This window comes from Ascaphus truei, chromosome 8 (genome assembly GCF_040206685.1).
Source record: "Ascaphus truei isolate aAscTru1 chromosome 8, aAscTru1.hap1, whole genome shotgun sequence".
Lineage (NCBI taxonomy): Eukaryota > Metazoa > Chordata > Amphibia > Anura > Ascaphidae > Ascaphus > Ascaphus truei.
Window position 1 is genome coordinate 45,547,085 of NC_134490.1, and position 18,736 is coordinate 45,565,820.

An 18,736-nucleotide genomic window follows, 5' to 3' on the forward strand; every position below is an offset into this window, starting at 1 on the left:
CCCCCCAATGTGTGACTGTGCGAGGTGTAATACTACATTACGGAATGTCCGTGGTACCAACAATGGTTTAGTTATAATGGATTTCCTTTTATCAACCCGATATACTAGGTCATTCTCTACCTCGAAGTAGGGCTAGGCAAGTGACCTATCTGGTTGGCCAGGAGTACTATTCTGGTCCCGTATATTCCCCCTTGCTTCCGCTAATGTGGGGTCTTCCCACTAGGCCTTCTTAAAACTCCCAGGACTGACTTCTAGGTCTGCGAAGGTCTTATCCTGTTCTGGGGTGGTAAGCGCCTGTTCAACATCTTGATTTGGGGTATTCCCTACCAAGGTGGCCATGGGAAAGGGGATTTTACAGCCCTCTTCCTCTTTCCCCTTTTTATTTGGGCCCTCGTCAACCTCCATTTCTGAAAAAGGGAAAGGATTTGTTTCTTCTGTTACTTCTTTATGTTCCGCTATTGAACTTTGGGCGCTATTCTGAGAGGAGGACCACATTTTTAGAAAATGGGGAAAGTCGGTCCTTATTAACATATCATGTCCCAGTTTGGGTACTATACCCACTTTGAAATCTAAAGAACCAAACTCTGTTTCAATAAGAACATCAACAGTGGAATATTCGTGATTATCCCCATGTATACAACAAATTGCCACTCTTTGTGAATTGTTTACCTGTTTTTTTCCAATAGGCAACAGATATTCAGACACTAGTGCAACCATACTCCCAGAGTCAAGTAGTGCCCGAACCCTCTTACTATTTACTTTTACCAATGCCCAGAGATGGTTATTCAAGGGGTCCTCTGGGCTAGGGCCCATACATTGAGACCACAACGAATAAGGTTCAACGCTGTTGCATTGCATTGGTTCAGTATTTAGTGGGCAAACTTTCGCGGTGTGGCCCCTCTCATAACAATTTACACATTAGGTACATAGTCTGTGTCCTTTTTCGGCTCTCCATGTTGGCTGTTGCCCTTAGTATACGAGCCACTGTTGCTGGTGCTGTGTGAAGGCGGTCGTCGCTCTTCAGCCCCCCTTAACCCTGGTACCCTTTTACCGTCTCTGGAAGAGTCCTGGAACCTTGGGTAGTGGGGATGCTCCATGACTGTGGGTTGCAGTTGCTCTTCTGCTGCATTCTACCTTTCTACGAGGGCCACCAGCTCGTCTGCATTGTGGGGGTCACTCTGACTGACCCAACGGCATACGGCAGAGGGAAGGTTCCTCAAGAACTGGTCCATGACCAACCGTTCCACGATGTGCCTTGCTGAGTTGATATCAGGTTGTAGCCACTTCCGAGCGAGGTGGATGAGGTCATACATCTGGGATCGGGTGGCTTTATCCAACGTGAAGGACCGTGCGTGGAACCTTTGGGCGCGAACGGCCGTGGTTACGCCGAGGCGGGCGAGGATCTCGAACTTCAATTTTGTATAGACGTTAGCTTCGGCTGGCTCTAGATCAAAGTAAGCCTTCTGGGGTTCGCCACTTAAGAAGGGTGCGATTAGACTGGCCCACTCAGCTTCTGGCCAACCCTCTCTCTGTGCCGTGCGTTCAAAAGTGAGAAGATAGGTTTCAACATCATCCGAGGGCCTCATCTTCTGGAGGTAGTGGCTTGCCCTGGTCATTTTTGGTACTGGGCCTGCCTCTGCCAGTGGAGTCTTAATGATAGCCCCTCTCAGGATCTCGAGTTCCTGCTGTAAGCCCTGGGCGAACCGTTGTTGCTCCTCTCTCAGCAAGCGGTTTGTCTCTTGCTGGGTTGCATTCGCCTCTTGCAGGGCTGCATTCGCCTCTTGCAGGGCTGCATTCGTCTGTTGCTGGTTTGCATTCGTCTCTTTCTGGGCAGCGACATTGCGTACCAGTGCACTCACCACGTCTTCCATCTTGTTTGGAACCCCCCCCCCCCTTTTTTTTTTTTAAAGTTCTTTTACCCGCAGACCTTTTAGTGTTCTGCCCGCATTCTCCACCATATGTGACAAACGGCTTACTCCGGGGCTCCGCCGTCTGTCCGGGACTGTTAGAACACGGTCTTTTAGGGTAGGTTAAATGACGAGGCGTAACGTGCTGTTCCTTTAAACAGGCTACTGCCTGGTTTATTCAGTCCCAGGCACTGAGACTGTCACACGGAATACAAAATAATACATAAGCAAACAAAACCCTGCTCACCTGAGCAATAACTTAACTAAGGTTTTCCCTGACTGGGGTTGGAGCGGCTTATCCACTTCCAACAACAAAATAAGGAACTTTGCAGTTTTAGAAAAAAGGAACAGAATGATTTAACCTGTTTGGGGAGAGGCGTTTCCCCTCTCTGCTTCCAGCAGCCTTCCTGCCTCCAGGCTCTCGGGGAGAGGGCAGAGGAACCAGGAAATCAGCCTTAAATACCTGATTTCTAACTAGCAGGACAGGTGACAGAAATCAGGCAGCAGACAAACTCTGGTCTGGATCCCTCATCCCTCAATACCAGCACTTGCCAAACTGTGGGATGGAGTGCATGCATTCTGAGGCTGCACTTTTCAGCCTAAACAGGATAGAAACTGTTCAGTATCCTGGGAGCCCTATATATGGAATTTATTACCATCCCCTGGTTTCTGTCACAGTATGTATGTATGTACGTATACACACACACACACACACACACACACACACACACACACACACACACACACACACACACACACACACACACACACACACACACACACACACATATTGTGCACAATTTACCTTTACATGTTCTACAGAATAATGTTACTGTATATGTGCGGTGATACTTGGTTGAATATCATACTGTTTATCCCACGGCTGCTCCACTCATGTAACTATAGTGCGCTTTCCAGTGAGGGGTTTGTATATTTTATATAACACACACTGTACTGACTACATTTAGTACACCCTTCAGTCCTAGATGCATTGAGAAGCAACTGCTGCTTCTGGATAATGAGGTGATTTAAAACAATCATTGGCACATTGCAGAAATGATATGATACTGTACCTTACAGCAGCGGAGCGCAAACTGTGGGGCGCGACCCCCAGGGGGGGCGCGACACTGCCGACGGGGGGCGCGGGGTTTACAGAGGCCCCGCGCGCTTCCTGAAGGCACTTAAATTAAGTGCCGGGGGAGCTGCAGGGCCTCTGTAAACCTAACTTACCGTGGCTCCGGCGGCTTCCTCCCTGCGGCGCCATGGCAACGCGGCGTCAAAATGACGCTGCGAGGTCATGTGACGTCACGTTGCTTTGGCAACGTGACGTCATTACGCCGGAGCGCGGGTAAGTTGGGGTTGGGGGGGGCGCGGGAGTGAGGGGACAGCCGTCAGCAGGGCGCAGGGAAAAAAGTTTGCGCCCCCCTGCCTTACAGCACTACAGTAGTCTGTGCTGATCACCATTTATAATTCTCTTCTTGCCCTTTCAAACACTGCTTTTATTAATACAATCTGATGCTTCGTTCAGGCCAAATAAGCATTTGAAATATGAAGTATCCGGGAGGTTAAAATGAAGCTCTCCGCAGGGCTCAGTGCAGCCTAAAGATTACCACGGTTAAACGCAGAAGCCTGAGATGAAGACAATCAAGATTTTTAACACTAAAAGAACATTGTATATTTTTTTTATAGAGCAGCACATGCTCATGGGGAAAGATCCTAACATTATATGAGTTAAACTTATATATATTTCTAGGGTGGGGGGAGGTATTGCTGCGTTAACACATACCCACGTCGAGCTCAATTATTTCATTTGTACTGTACATAGTGGCCAGTATTATACGAACAAAGAAAATACAGATGTTTACATTGAAACCGCAATATGAGTTTACCCTTTCAATCTGCCACTTGTTACATCTTTTTATTGCTTCAGAGCTGGAGTCTTCCAAGAAGCAAGCGGAGCTGGATAAGAAGGCCATCGATGAGCTGGTGAGAGAAAGGGACATTCTCAATAAGGTGAGTCAGTTTCCTTGGAAACATGAAGCCTGTCTCTGTAACTCGGATTTCGGGAAGGAAAATGGATAGATAATAGATTAAAGTGGATGAAAATGATAACAGCTGCAATATACATTTAAAATTGAAACCACCAATCTTCGTGAGAAATGCTATAGGAAATTCACACCTGAAACTAGGCTAAGCAGAAACCGAGGCAGAACACGTATTGACGATTAGTTATTTAATGTTAGTTCATGCACCGTGGAGAAGCGTTTCGCACTTAAAATTGAATAAGCTGCAATTTATTGTGATATTAGCATTGACATACATTTCCACACCAGAAACATCTCTCCTTAGTAAGAAAAAGCTCTCTCACTCACCATAGCCAGGGCAGGGTTGTCTGGTTTCATTCCCTCCATACCACGGTGATAACTAATACAATATGCCCTTACTGCAGTAAACACTGACATAGCTTAACACAGTTCACAGGTTATCGAGGTAAGTGGGCATTAAGGACAATTAGTGCAAACTGCTTTAATTACTGGGTAGATCCAACAATGCATTCTGCAGACAAAGAAGTGTGTATTCACACTCCTTGCAATTTTATTTTGCAGCATGTTGGTTTGTGGGGTGGTATGCTAAATTGATCTGTTTCTTTGATGATCACAGCCCTAATCAGCTGTAAACTGCAAAAGATGATCAAAAGTGCAGTGCAGAGACATTGACAGCACTATTTCTCAGGAGGTATCACTGCTTCTTTTAAACATGGAAACATATGCCCCAAATGTAACTTTAAATGAAAACATGACCTTACTTCCTTTATTCCACCATCAACACATTTTCATTGGTCTCGTTTCTCATTGTGTGATGAATGCTTGGGTAAGTTCTAAAGTGTGTTTTAATTGGAATTTACATTCAAGAACTCAGTGGTAAGAGAAATTACCTTGGCTAAATAAAAGAAGGGGAAATAGCTGAGTGACTCATGGTGACGGCTAATACACAGAAAAGGTTGTGTGCATTGAGTGTTCTGTGCTGGCAGGTACCATTTGCTGACATGCAGAGCCCCTTTCATACTGCGCTAACATTCAGCAGGAAAATTGGGGAGAGCTGTCTGTTCCAGTAATGTTCAGAGTGTGAAAGAACAAACTGCACAAGTCCGAATGGCACAGTAAGGAAGCATTCATGGGCATTGTACATTGTACTCCATTTCCTGCGATCTGCATTGCATTGAAGAGGGATTGTCAGTGATACAGTGGTATACCGCGGTTTGCAGAAGTATTCACCCCCTGCACATTTTTCAAATTTTGTTGGCACCTGCGCGTATTCCACGACGCTTTCAAATTAGACTTTACATGTACAATCTTCAAAAACAACTCCAAAGTGATAGTTAGAAAATGCATATACTGTAGAATACAAAGAAGTCAGATTTAAAGAGAAAAACAGATTAATCTCCGTTGCATAAGTATTCAACCCCTCTGCTACTGCAGCCCTAAATCAGCTCAGGTGCAAATTAATTGATTGAAAGGTCACAACATTTGTCAAATGGTTTCAGCCTGTGTGTAATCAAACTGGTTTCACTTGTAGATAATTTCCCTCAGGTATATAAGTGGAAGATGCATCATACCACCCAGACACACCATCCCAACTGTAAGGCTGAGTCCCCAGTCTTCACTGTGGCACGCACGCGCGCACGCGCGCCCGGCGAGGGGGCGGCGCGTGCACAGCGCTGCACCGCGATAGGCGGTCTGAGGGGAGAGGGAAGATTTGCGATGGGAGGGGGCGTGCCTGTAGGTTTGCGGGGGCGTGGCTATGACGTCCCACGGCTGGTTTGCCCTTATTGGCTGAAACGCCGCCGGGGGCGTGGCCACGCCTCCGTCGCGGATGCTAATTTCAAATTCCCATGCCTCCCTGAAAACCTGTCGCGCACAGCTGGGGAAAGGTGCGCGACAAGGTAGGGACTAGGACCGGCCGGACTGGGGGGACGGGGCTTGATAGCACAGCGCACGCCGAGCCGTGCGCTGTAGAAGTGACTGGGACCGCCCCCTAAAGCATGGTGGTGGCAACATCATGTTATGGGGATGCTTCTCTTCAGCAGGGACTGGGAAGCTTGTCAGGATAGTAGGGGGAATGGATGGTGCAAAGTACAGGCGAATCCTTGAGAAAAACCTGTTTGAATTAACCAAGACTCTGAAACTGGGGACTAAATTCAGCAGGACAATGACCCAAAGCAGAATGTCAAAGCCACGCTGGAGTGGTTGAACAAGAAGATAATTAATGTTCTCGAGTGGCCAAGTCAAACTCCTGACAAATCTAATCGAACATTTATGGTCATAGTCATCAGAACGGGATCAATTGTCCCGTGAAAAATGGGCAAAGATTTCACCATCCTACTGTGCAAAGCTAGTAGAGACCAAAAGACTCGTAACCGTAATTGCTGCAAAAGCGGCTTCTACCAAGTACTGACTTAAGGGGCTGAATACTCCTGCAACCAGTATTTTTCATTCTTTTTTTCTCTTTTGCTGACATTTAACCTCCTCATATAACTATGTTCCGTTTAACCCCTACAGCTCTATAGCCTTGAATGAAAAAGTTTGTTTGAAAAACTGTACATACATTATTTGTAATTCAACAACTTGGGACATTATTGGTGGGGGGGGGGGGGGGGGGGTTGAATACTTCTGCAAACCACTGTATAATTAGATTACAATAAAGTGAAAGCACTCAGGTCTCTGACACTTTCTATACCATTTGCAATGGTTGTTACAGAAGACAGGATATATTTATTAGCAGTAACCCTAAAAAGCCATATCACACACATCACCGGTATATAATACTGTACATCATGCTTTGGTAAAGCTGGATGCAGATCATGCATGACTGGTTAAAGAATGTTGTAGTGATTCCAAAGTTATGTATATCCGAGCTATAATACCTAGCCACTGTAGTAGCTCTTTTTAAGATGGGCAAATATAATTACAAATGTTGTACACATTTCGATTATGTTTCTGATTATAATTTGCACTGTACCAAAGTACATAAAAGGTTTTGGATTTGGAAAAAAAAAATGTTCATGAAATTTGGCCTAACTTTTTCAAACTTAAACTCCATGAATGGCTATGGTGGCTGTACGGATTGACTGTTAATATATAGTGCTCATCTAACAACAATGCAGAGATATGTCCAGTAATGTCCAGTGTACATGTATCCAGTGCCATGTTACTGCACTTTGAGTTACTCTACTAGAGTGATAACAGGTTACTGTGTTATCAGATATACCTTCAAGTAAAATGTACATCTCAATTTGTCTGACAATATTACAAAGTACATGAGGGACAGATTGTGCATTTGGTGAAATATGAACTGGTAAATGTTGGCTGTAACTTCAAATTAAGCATGCAAAAAGTGCAATAGTCTGCCATCTAAGTTGTGTTTTTCCTCACAAATCTCGTGTATAGAACCTGCTGAAAGCTGCACACGGAGCCCACAAGCAGCTCAATTTGGTAAAACTCCACGAACAGTCAAAGAAAAACCTGGAAGAAGAGATCCAAAGTTACAAAGAGGAGGCGCAGAAACAGAGAAAAATCATTTACCAGCTGGAGAAGGAAAGAGATCGTTACATTAACGAGGCCAGCGACCTCACCCAGAAGGTGAGTACAGTATCCATTTCTCAGGCTCAGGTCAACTTTCTGTTATCGTTTTGTTCAAAGTCAGTTGAATTAACATTGTAATAGTAATGAGACATAATAAAAAGCATTAGCAGCAGAAGATAAATCATAGTGAATTGTTTACATCGTTTACTTCTGTCGGCGACTTTACATTTCATGGTTTAGTTACAGTCCAGAAATTAGCTACTTCAGATGCTTCATTCCAATCAATGCTTTATCCCCATCAGGAATAGTATTTTATACCTTTAAAACATTAGCTGGATATGAGTTTGTTCAAGAAATGTGTGAACTGTTCACATTGCAGAAGTTTGCCAAAAGAAATTAGCAGTGTCACAATTTTACAAAATGAGGGAATTACTGAATCCTGAATAGTTTGCATCTCTAGTGTGTTCATAATAATTAATGTGAAACAAATTAAAAATTGCTAGCATATGAGACTATATGACAGGGTCCCTGTAGTTTCACCCAAAATTAGAAATGTGATTGAAGAATGATTCTCTTGGACAAAGTATGTGTGCCGAGATGCTCCCCAAAGGATCCTGCTTTCATCTGGTCGTACAAAAATAATAAAGACTCTGACCCAAATTAGGTTTTAGACCATAAAGTCTCTTTTACCCTGAAATGTTGAGCTGTTGAATTTGTTTTACATCACTTTATAATGTGAACGTATTTTTTATATAATGTACATTTATAAATTACTGTGGTATAGAAAGTGAGGGTTGTGCTGGGAGTACCTTTATCATTTTTAATCATAACTAGATTGTTATTATAATTAAATGCTCGAGTACTTGATGTTACTGGTCGTGAATACTTACTCTTAGTCAGTCTTAGTCAGTGTGTTCTGTTCTGTTACAGTTTGCTAGCATTGCCAGCCACTACAAAAAGACAGTAAGGGGTTTTGAGTGGCTGTTATGGTAAAAAAAAGACTAAAGAGTTTGTGTTTCTGCTCTTCCTCCTTACAGGTTCTGCAGCACATGGAGGATATCAAAGTGCGAGAGATGCAGATCTTTGACTACAAGAAGAAGATTGCAGAAGCAGAGACAAAATTAAAGCAGCAGCAGAATCTGTACGAGGCCGTGAGATCAGATAGAAATCTGTACAGCAAAAACCTAATTGAAGCGCAGGTAAAAAAATGAACATTGGCTTTTAGTTTATCACAAACTACTGCAGCTTTCAGTTGTGGAGATCTACAATTAACAATTTGAGGACCAAAGGAGCCTTCAAAGCAATAAGGAGCTAAATCTTTGTCTTGAAAGGCAGTATTACTCCCAGCACCAAATAACATAATAGGTTGTACTGTTAATTTTCAGCAAAAGAATACCTCATAGACCAACATGTAAAAATCTAACTTAATAACTTACTAAAGTATAGCACTATATAAGGCCTGGGACATAGTGGCCTTGAAGCTCGCTGAGGCGCGCTCCTGTTCTGCCTCGCCTGCTGAAAATGATAATTTTCCTGTCCTTGCAGGCGAGGCAGTGAGCGCGCTCAGGGGGCGGAGCGGGAGGCGGGGCTAGTCCCCCGCTCCCATTGGATGGGAGCGGTCACATGACCGCTCCTCCGCTTCCCCGAGTGGCAAAATTTCAAACCTGCCTGTCTCTTCCGATTTTCTCAGCCTCCGCACGCATGCGGAGGGAGAAACTATAGCCGCACTGATTACAGATGCAGGGGCTTTGCATCTGTTCAGCGCGGCTCAGCCCACCTCAGCGACGCTGATTCTACTATGTCCTAGGCCTAAGGAGTATAGATACAAATCTGCACAAAGTACAATTTATAGGAAGAGCGAGTCTCTGCACAAAGAGCTTGCAATCTATTTCTTGCTGCCTCCGGCACAGTGAGGAAAATAGATACATAACTGGTATTTGTCTGATGTCAGCAGAGTAGTTTCCCCCCTTTTTAAACATCTTTAGGCGCAAAATCAGGTAAAGTATCAGTAGTTTGCCTGTAACAAATTGACCAATGGTTGCATCCACCTGGGGACTAACAAACTGAACCTCATATTGCTGAGGGAGTTTGCTGCAGAACCGTTCCTTGTTATCTTTCTAAACATACACTTGTGTTGTCCTGTTAGGATGAAATTACAGAAATGAAGAGGAAGCTGAAAATCATGAACCACCAGGTGGACCAGCTGAAGGAAGAGATCACTTCCAAAGAGTCGGCCCTAGTGAAGGTGCACCTGGACCACCAGCGCATAGAGAAAGAGAAGGAGGCTTTGAAGGTCAGATCCACTGGAGAAATTGCGTATACATTGTCACGGGAGACCAGGCCATTTGCACCTTTTTTTACCAGAATCATGCATTGAGCAAAACAAGTTAATCAAATAAATTGTACATTTATTCACAGGAAAAGGCAAACACACAATGTTACACAAACTACAGCAAAAAGACACACTTACTTGGGAATTGGGGTAACAACCTAGACTCTCCTAGATGCAGGGAATCCTAACCCTGATAACAGTTGCAAAAACAGGACAGAAAATATTCCAGGCAGCTTTCACTGAAGCAGCCCTTTTCTTGCTGGAGACTTGCAACTGGAAACTTAGAATCTGAGAATCTTAGGGGATTGGAGAACAATGAGACACCTTGGAGAACCTCTTGAAAACCCCACTCTCTAATGGACGCAAGGTGTTTTAATACCTCTGACTTTAATTAAAAAAAATACTATCGCCCAATCCAAAGCGTGAGAAATTTCTCTGCCGCCAATCAGAGACAAGCTGGTAGACACAACAGGGTAATCTGGAAATCTGAATGAACCAAGGGGCATGGGCAATTTGCCACCTCTTGCCCTGGTTCCCTCAATGCCACCCGCGGTGACAGGCTCCTGACATTCTGGTGGGATCAATGGAAATGCAAAGGGCGTCCATTGATCTCAGAATGTGGATACTTGAATCCTTCCCTCCTGTCCAAATGGTCTTGACACCTTGGTCATCCCCTGGAGCTTTCATCTCCAGATGTCCTGCCAGACCTCCTGGCACCACTTGGTAGCCCAGTGGCCTCTGAGAGCATTGGTTCTGAAAGTCCCAGCTCATTTCTGTGCACAAACTGATATGTTTTAAAACAAATGAGGGGGGGGGGGTGAGGGAATGAGCTCAAGCTACTGTCTAGAGAACGGTGCCAGGGGTAAAGAAACTAGTAACAAAAACTGCACTTGCCTAGGCAAGAAAATTACCCCTTTTACAACAAGCACTCCCCCCCTTTTATTTTATCCATTTACGTTCATCACCATACGAGTGCTTGTTGTAAAAGGGGTCCTAGGCAAGTGCAGTTTTTGTTACATGTTTGAAAACACCCTGTTCCATAAAATATACACTTTAATGCACACTGTTCCATAAAATATACACTTTAAATATCCTAAGTCTTTTGGTTATGGGAAATAAAATAAGAAGCTGCACATTATTTCTTACTAGCCATATTCCCCACACTCTATACAGTAAACGTAGGACTGGACTTTTAAACGTCCCCTCACAACCTTGTAGATGATAGTAGTACCCCCGGAATCCCTATACTGGTTCTGGGTGACCTGGGCATTTACTGGGTATCCCCATTAACCTAGCAACCCCATGACTGTTTCAGGGACACCTCACATCCCTATGCCCCATTTACCTTTCTGGTCTGTGCTGAAGCAGGGACCCCTAGTGGTGAGTCGCGCAAGCGTTTTCATGTGGAGATATTACCGAGACAATGTGTCTATATGCAGCTAGGCATCCGACCTGGTTCTTGGGTACATTTTTAGAGGAACCAGCAACTCTGGGAGCTGACTAGATAGACACAATCTGACAACACCATCTCCGCAAAACTCCCCCTGAAACTCATAACACAGCAATCCCTGCTCTCTGGCATCCCTGGAAAGGTAAAAACACAAAAGTTATTTTATTGTCGCATAATTACAGGTAATGCTTTTACAAAAGGTGGGTCCAACGGCTGACACTCCTGAACCCCAAAACATGGATCAGAGGTAACCAAACAGGCTTAACCTAACTATTAGTGAGCCTGGCTACCTCTTCACCATCACATACATAGATACAGTGTTGTGCATTGAAGACTTATGATCATGTAACCACTGCACTTCCATTATTCTTCAATATTATGATTATCATTTATTTATAACACGTCAGCATATTTCGTAGCGCAGTTCAGTAGCGTTGGAAGATGAAAACAAAATGCCAGAGTTCTCAAACAAATCTCAATTTTGAATGTTTTCCCCTTGGGAATCCTAACCTATTAACTTGGTACCAGCACTGAAGCTGTTTGGCTTCTGCACACTCTATTTCTTTGCTATCATTTCTTCTCTTGCCTTCTCCTGCTTAGCTTTGTCAGGTATTCCCTGTCAGAGATACATTGCACATGTGACAGAACGCCAATCGATCCATGGGAGAGAAAAACAATTGATGATTCTTAGCACATCTCCCTGTCACGTCTCACACTTTTCATATTCACAGGGAAGCTACTCACTGTCTAATTTCCAGTCTGCAACATCCTGCCTCGACAAACTCTTCATTTTGTCTACCAGCCTCGGAATCACCGGCTATTAGTTTGACGAATGCTTTTTCTGCTCAAATTATATACATGGAATGTATCCAAAACCCACTGGCATGTTAGTTACAAGCCCTAGGCATTTGCAATCTTTCACCCACATTATTTTCTTACTGAGCACTGCACATTGACCAAAAGCTGCTAAAACTATTTCATTTACTAAACAAAACATTTGAAAGGCAAAATCATTTTTGCAATGGTTTCAGGTGCTATCCTGGATCATTACTTTTTATTTACACATCCAAGCTTTCATTTCTTAAGAATAAGGGACTTTTCCAAAATAACTTTTCTCTAACTTTTTTTGCATAAATGTACAATAAACAATTTTGTAGGTTTGCTTGGCCTTTTATATCACTCTCCAACTTTCAAAGTTCTCTCTCTTTTCCTTTTATTATATTGATTCCATTTTTCTCTATGTGCCTATAGTATGATAAAGAAATGTTTCAGTTGTTGTTCATGGATCAAGGTATATGTTGTATGTTTCAATGTTTTTAAAAGACCAAAAGACTTTGAGGAGTTGCTCACAAACCTCTGTATCAGCGTACATCAAATTCTTAGACCAGGGGTATTCCAGGATGTACATGTACATGTTCAGGTCATTTAGCCTTTCCAAATGAGTTTTTATAATGCAAACTGTGCACTATTGTAGGTAGTAGCTCATACATACGTGAATTATGTGCTTAATTGTCTTTAGCTCTATGTTTTCTCCTGTACTAAGTAAAAAAAAACCACCTTGCTCTAATCCTGTTCTTTCTGACAGCATAGTGAGAATAATTGTGTTCCCGTTAATACCTGCAGCATAGCAGGGCCGCAGATTTCCCAGGGCCCAGGACTAGAGTTACGGCTGGGCGCCGCCCCCCCCCCCCCCCCCGTGTCGGGGGTCTAGCAAGCCTCCCCCATTTCACACCTCCCGAGCCCCAATACATATAAACCCCCCCCCCCCAATACATGTTTTTTTTTAAATAATACATATAAACCCCACCAATACAAAAAAGCAATACATAGAAAAAAAAACCATACATAGAAAAAAAAAACAATACTGTACTGTACATAGAAAAATAAACCCAATACACAGAAAAAAAAACCAATACATAAACCCCCCCATACTGTACATAGAAAAAAACACCCCAATACTGTACATTGAAAAAAAAAAAAACAATACATAGAAAATAAAACCCAATACATAGAAAAAAACCTCAATACATAAACCTTTACCTTGCTGCTGGTCACAGGTTACGGTGAAAGGTCACAGCAGTGGCCTAAAAGAATCCTATTTGCACTCGCTAAACCAGAAATACTAGGCTAGGAAAGATTCAATCCTTGGAGTTACCTCCATAGCCATACATAAACAATTTTAAAATCATATTTATTGAACATATATGCAACAACTTTTATCTAAAATACCACTATGTGGCTACAAGAGAAAGCAAAGGGGTGTAGGGGATAAGTACAGGAATGGTCACGTGATGACGTACTTCCGATGACGTCATCCGGAAGCATAGGGAACCGGGAAGCGAGCAACCGTTTTGAGAGACTATCAGGTCGTATGCGTGCATGAGAGAGCTGATTATGATGTGAGACCATTCCTGCTTTGGCATTGATATATTTAAACGGCCTAATCAGTTCTAAGTACATAAAGGCTTTTTGGTTAGAGTGACAGCGACGCCACGGGATAAAGAGTGACGCGCTGGCTTGTACTTTAGGGACTTAAAGGCACGTATAGAGTTGCGAATTAGCAACCGAGAGTAAACTAAGGCTGTGTCCCAAACATATGATATTTGAACGCTGAGTATCTTATGTATAGCGGCACACAGGTTACCTCGTCTGTATACCATACATAGTGACGTCACCCAAGGACTATATAGTCCTATGGAAATACTACCATAGGGGACTCACTACATTACGGATACTTAAAATACTCATTGATTCCTCTATAAACCATTCAGGTTATATGCTGTACCCAGAACTGATAGAAGAAATTCCTGGGGAGTCTTTTTGAGTACTATACTCTATATACTGTCCTGATTACAATTTAGAGTCTCGCTCTGCTCCGGTAACTATACCAGTACTTATCCCCTACACCCCTTTGCTTTCTCTTGTAGCCACACAGTGGTATTTTAGATAAAAGTTGTTGCATATATGTTCAATAAATATGATTTTAAAATTGTTTATGTATGGCTATGGAGGTAACTCCAAGGATTGAATCTTTCCTAGCCTAGCATTTCTGGTATAGCGAGTGCAAATAGGATTCTTTTAGGCCACTGCTGTGACCTTTCACCGTACTCTAGAATATTTTCTTCCCATATGCACCCTATTTCTCATACACCAGCACATGTATATAGTAGAACAATTAAAGGTGAGCGGCAGCCATTTCTCTTACCTTGCTGGTCACAGGTGTCAGGCAACTCACTGGGCCCGCTGGCTGCAGGGGGCCCAGCGGCCGGCCAAAGCAGTTGGCCCCGACATCTCGTGGCCGCCGGGCCCTGGCTCTCCCCGAGCTGCAAGCCTCTCCCTCACTCTGTCCCATGCCAAGCAAATGCATGCTTCCTAATGCAAGAAGCCTGACGGATAAAATGGGGGAGCTTGAAGTAATAGCTGCAAGGGAGCAGTATGATATCATAGGCATTACTGAAACATGGTGGGATGGAACTCATGACTGGGCAGTTAATTTAGAGGGTTATTCCCTTTTCCGGACGGATCGAGCAAATAGAAGAGGAGGTGGAGTATGTTTGTATGTTAAACCAGATCTAAAACCTGTTGTAAGGGAAGATGTTTATGAAGGGAATTATGAAAATGTAGAAACCATGTGGATAGAAATTAGCAGTGGAGGTACAAGTATAAAGAAAATGTTTGTAGGGATATGCTATAAACTTCCAAATATATGTGAGATTGTGGAAGCTAAAATACTTTTTCAAATGGAGAAGGCATCAAAACTAGGTCATGTTTGCATAATAGGTGATTTTAATTATCCAGACATAGACGGGGGCAATGAGATTAGCGTTACAACAAAAGGAAGCAGTTTTTTGGGGGTGCTTAAAAACAATATGACCCAAATTATTGAGGAACCAACCAGGAGAGGGGAAATACTGGATTTGGTAATATCAAACAATGTAGAAGTAATAGCAAATATTCAAGTCTGGAACATTTGGGTAATAGTGATCATAACATGGTCTAATTTGAAATAAATGATCAAAAAACAGATTACTTGGGTTCAACAAAGACCATAAACTTTAGAAAGGCAGATTTTAATAAACTGAGAACTAATCTACAAGTACTGTAATACATTGGGATGATTTTTTTTGCAGGGAAAAATGTAGAAGATAAATGGGCAGTCTTTAAAACATTGTTAGAAAAGCACACTCATCAGTGGGTAATAAGCTTGGTAATAAGTATAAAAGAAATAAGTCAAAACCAATGTTGCTAAATAAACAGGTTGGGGAGGAAATGGAAAAGAAGAAGCAGGCAATTAGATTCTTTAAGTCAGAAGGGACGGAGCATCGTATCAGAATTATAAGGAATGTAACAAAAATTGCAAAAGGGCAATCAAATTAGCAAAAATGGATAATGAAAAAAGGATTGCAATATAAAGTAATATCAACCCTAAAAAGTTCTTTAATTACTTTAATAACAAAAAAAGAGAAAAGAAAATATAGGACCCTTTCAGTGTGAGATGGGCAGGCAGATTATTGGAGATAAGGAAAAAGCGTGCTGGTCCTGTGCAGAGGGGAGCAGCTCTTGAGGAACCCCATCAGACGTCTGCCTTTGAGGCGGCGCAGATGTACATATAGTACGCATTGTATGAGTGTAACCATTTTACTACCTGCAGCATAGTATGAGTGTAACCATGTTGCTGTTAATACCTGCAGCATATTATGAGTGTAACTATGTTCCCGTTAATACCTGCAGGTTGAGCTGCAGAAGATGAAGCAGCAGAGCTTGGAGACGAAGCACTTCATTGAAAATCAAGAAGCAGAAGAGAGGAAGCTCCTGAAGATAATCTCTGAGGCCGACACGGAGAGGTTAAGACAAAAGAAAGAGCTAGAACAGGCATGGCTATCATTTCTATCATGTCTCAGCAGTGGCTGCGTCCGAATGCTTTGCTGCTTTCTGTGCTCTTATCCCAACACATTTCAACCCAGAGCTACAGTATGGGAAGAAAGAGAAGTATAGGCAAGGCCTTCTGCTTTTTAGTATCTAGTCCCAGTTCTTTTAAAGCAGCAGTTCAAGCAGTATCCGTGTGTTTAAAAAAAAAAAAAAAAAAAAAAACAGTTCTGTACTATGAGAAAATACTTGTAGCATTTAAAAAAATATGTTTTAAAGACATTTTTAATGTTTCTAATATACTGTAGGAAGCATTTCCAAAGTGACAGCCCCTTTCCCTTCTGATAGGCGCTTGAACTGCAGCTTTAAACACAAGATCAGGATTTCAAAAGGAAACATCCCCAACATGGAGATGTCAACTGAATTAATTACTTGAATGTGATTTTGTGAAATAACAAATGGATATAAACAATGACAATCTACAGATAAATCACATGCAGACCTTATTCTTATTGCTCAGGCTTATTAAATGAATTGAAGGTTGCACAATCAAGCATGCACTTTCCCCAAGTTTTGCTTTGCTGCAAATTGTACTCACACTATATGTGTTTCATATCTTTTTCATCATATTGTTAGCAGTGACTTCATGTGTATAGATACAGAGACTTGCACAGACAGTACACAACAGGTACTCAGGATACCAGTCCTCACAAAGCTTTATACTAAATGTCATTATTTTGGAAACTGAGACACAAACAGATGCAGCTGTTTCGTATCTGCAGCTTATCCGTACTATAGAAGTTTCGCGCTAATTAACATGAAACAGTTTGTTATGTTTTGTCTCGAGATAAATACTGTCAATTCTTTAATATTCGGCTGTTTGTCACTGCTTTGAATCCGCAGGTTATCAGCGAGAGGGATATTCTGGGTACGCAGCTGGTCCGGAGGAACGATGAACTGGCCCTGCTTTATGAAAAGATCAAAATCCAACAATCCATTCTAAACAAAGGAGAAAGTCAGTACAAACAGAGGGTGGAGGATATTCGACTTCTCAAACTAGAGATAAAGAAGCTCAGACGAGAGAAAGGAATCCTTACAAAGACTGTGGCCAATGTGGAAGACCTCAGGTACACTGTGAATATGTTCTCTGAAAGTCTTCAGACATTACTCGCTGTACATCACAAGCGGTCTTTATACATGACAGAGATTTGTATTTGCAAACAGAGAGGTACTTTCTTACAATTCAGAAATAATTACAACAACTTGAAAATGTGTACAGTATCTTTTCTGCAGTTAGGTATAAATCTCTAACAAATGCAGTTATTAAATGTTCAAAAAACAGAAAGAACTACCGCAACATCCGAAGATTGGTGAAATAAAAAACAAAAAATCTACTTTCCTCAATCTTTGGAGGTTGCACTGGATTTTTCTGTTTTTATAAAATTTCTGATTGGGTTATTACTAGCTAGAATTGTAACTTGTACCATACCACTACTATATTTATCAATGTATATATGGTCTTACCGCACTTATTTATAGATGATAGGGTTTCTGCTTATTGGCGCCAGTTTTTGAAGTATGGCGAGGACTTCCACTCCGCCATTTAAATCTGTATAACAACCGAAATCTTCAGTAGCCGCAGTGCGTCCAGATTTCTACAATAAAATGCATGCAAAAAAAGAATAAATATCTTGCAGTGAGACTACTTTCTAAAAAGTGTGGCTACTGTAGATTTAAGTTGTTATACCACCAGTACTATAGTTATAGATCTTTTGCACATTACACAGGTGATTTATTATCACGTTTGTGGTAGTTTTTTTGTATATTTGCTCAGTTATTAAATACATCTCAAATTTTAAAAATGTGTTCAGAGTGCTAAATCCTATCTCATCTGGTGACTTTGTTACGGACGCTGTTCATTTTAGTTTAGTTTATCTGTATTGAATATAATTGGAAGCCACATTGTCATTTAGTATTCCATTTCCGAGTGGCGAAACATGCAGCTACCTGTGGCACTCCCTGTGGGACTACCGGTTGGCGTTTCCTGATGGTTTTCCAGCAAAGCCTTGCTGACCATTGTAGGTTGAAAGTTTGAGAAAAGTGTCACAGTCAAACACTTGTCATTTTAAATGATTCCTCTGGTTAGCAAAGCAAAGTTTGCAAAGTCAAGTGTTCTGTAGTTGGATAATTGGCCTCACCTTGAAATTCAGATCTCAGGCAATCAGGATGCAATATAACCTCACCTGGCAGACCTTGCTCCTCTTAAGGCGCTGGTAGCCTTTGTAGAAAATACAATGAGATATTATTTATGCACATATAAGATTTGCATGTCTGCCCTATGTCCTTTTTGTTTTGGAGCACTTCAGCTTGACTGCAAACAAGTTCACGGTTTGAACACATACTGTAGCTCAATTTGCCAAGATGAATAACCATAGTTATATTAAAATGCAGTTGTTGTTAACTTATAGCTGGTGACTGTATTTCAGATATGTAGCACTGACCAGGCCTGTCCAGCAGCAAAAAGAGCCAGGACCCTTGGAAAAGTTTCTGCCACATGAGTTATTTTATCAGAATTAATTGGACTGGTTTTGCAAATGTT

General features: G+C 42.1%; 1 protein-coding gene across 1 annotated transcript in view; it reads left to right on the top strand.

Annotated features, from left to right (window-relative positions):
* CFAP58 (cilia and flagella associated protein 58) overlaps positions 1–18,736 on the top strand; it is a 62,700-nt gene that overhangs the window by 23,247 nt on the left and 20,717 nt on the right. The window contains exons 8-13 of the mRNA XM_075611818.1: positions 3,838–3,920; positions 7,355–7,546; positions 8,527–8,688; positions 9,636–9,782; positions 16,003–16,143; positions 17,041–17,264. Of these exons, the coding sequence (XP_075467933.1) occupies positions 3,838–3,920; positions 7,355–7,546; positions 8,527–8,688; positions 9,636–9,782; positions 16,003–16,143; positions 17,041–17,264 (949 nt within the window). The remainder of the gene's footprint in view (positions 1–3,837; positions 3,921–7,354; positions 7,547–8,526; positions 8,689–9,635; positions 9,783–16,002; positions 16,144–17,040; positions 17,265–18,736) is intronic.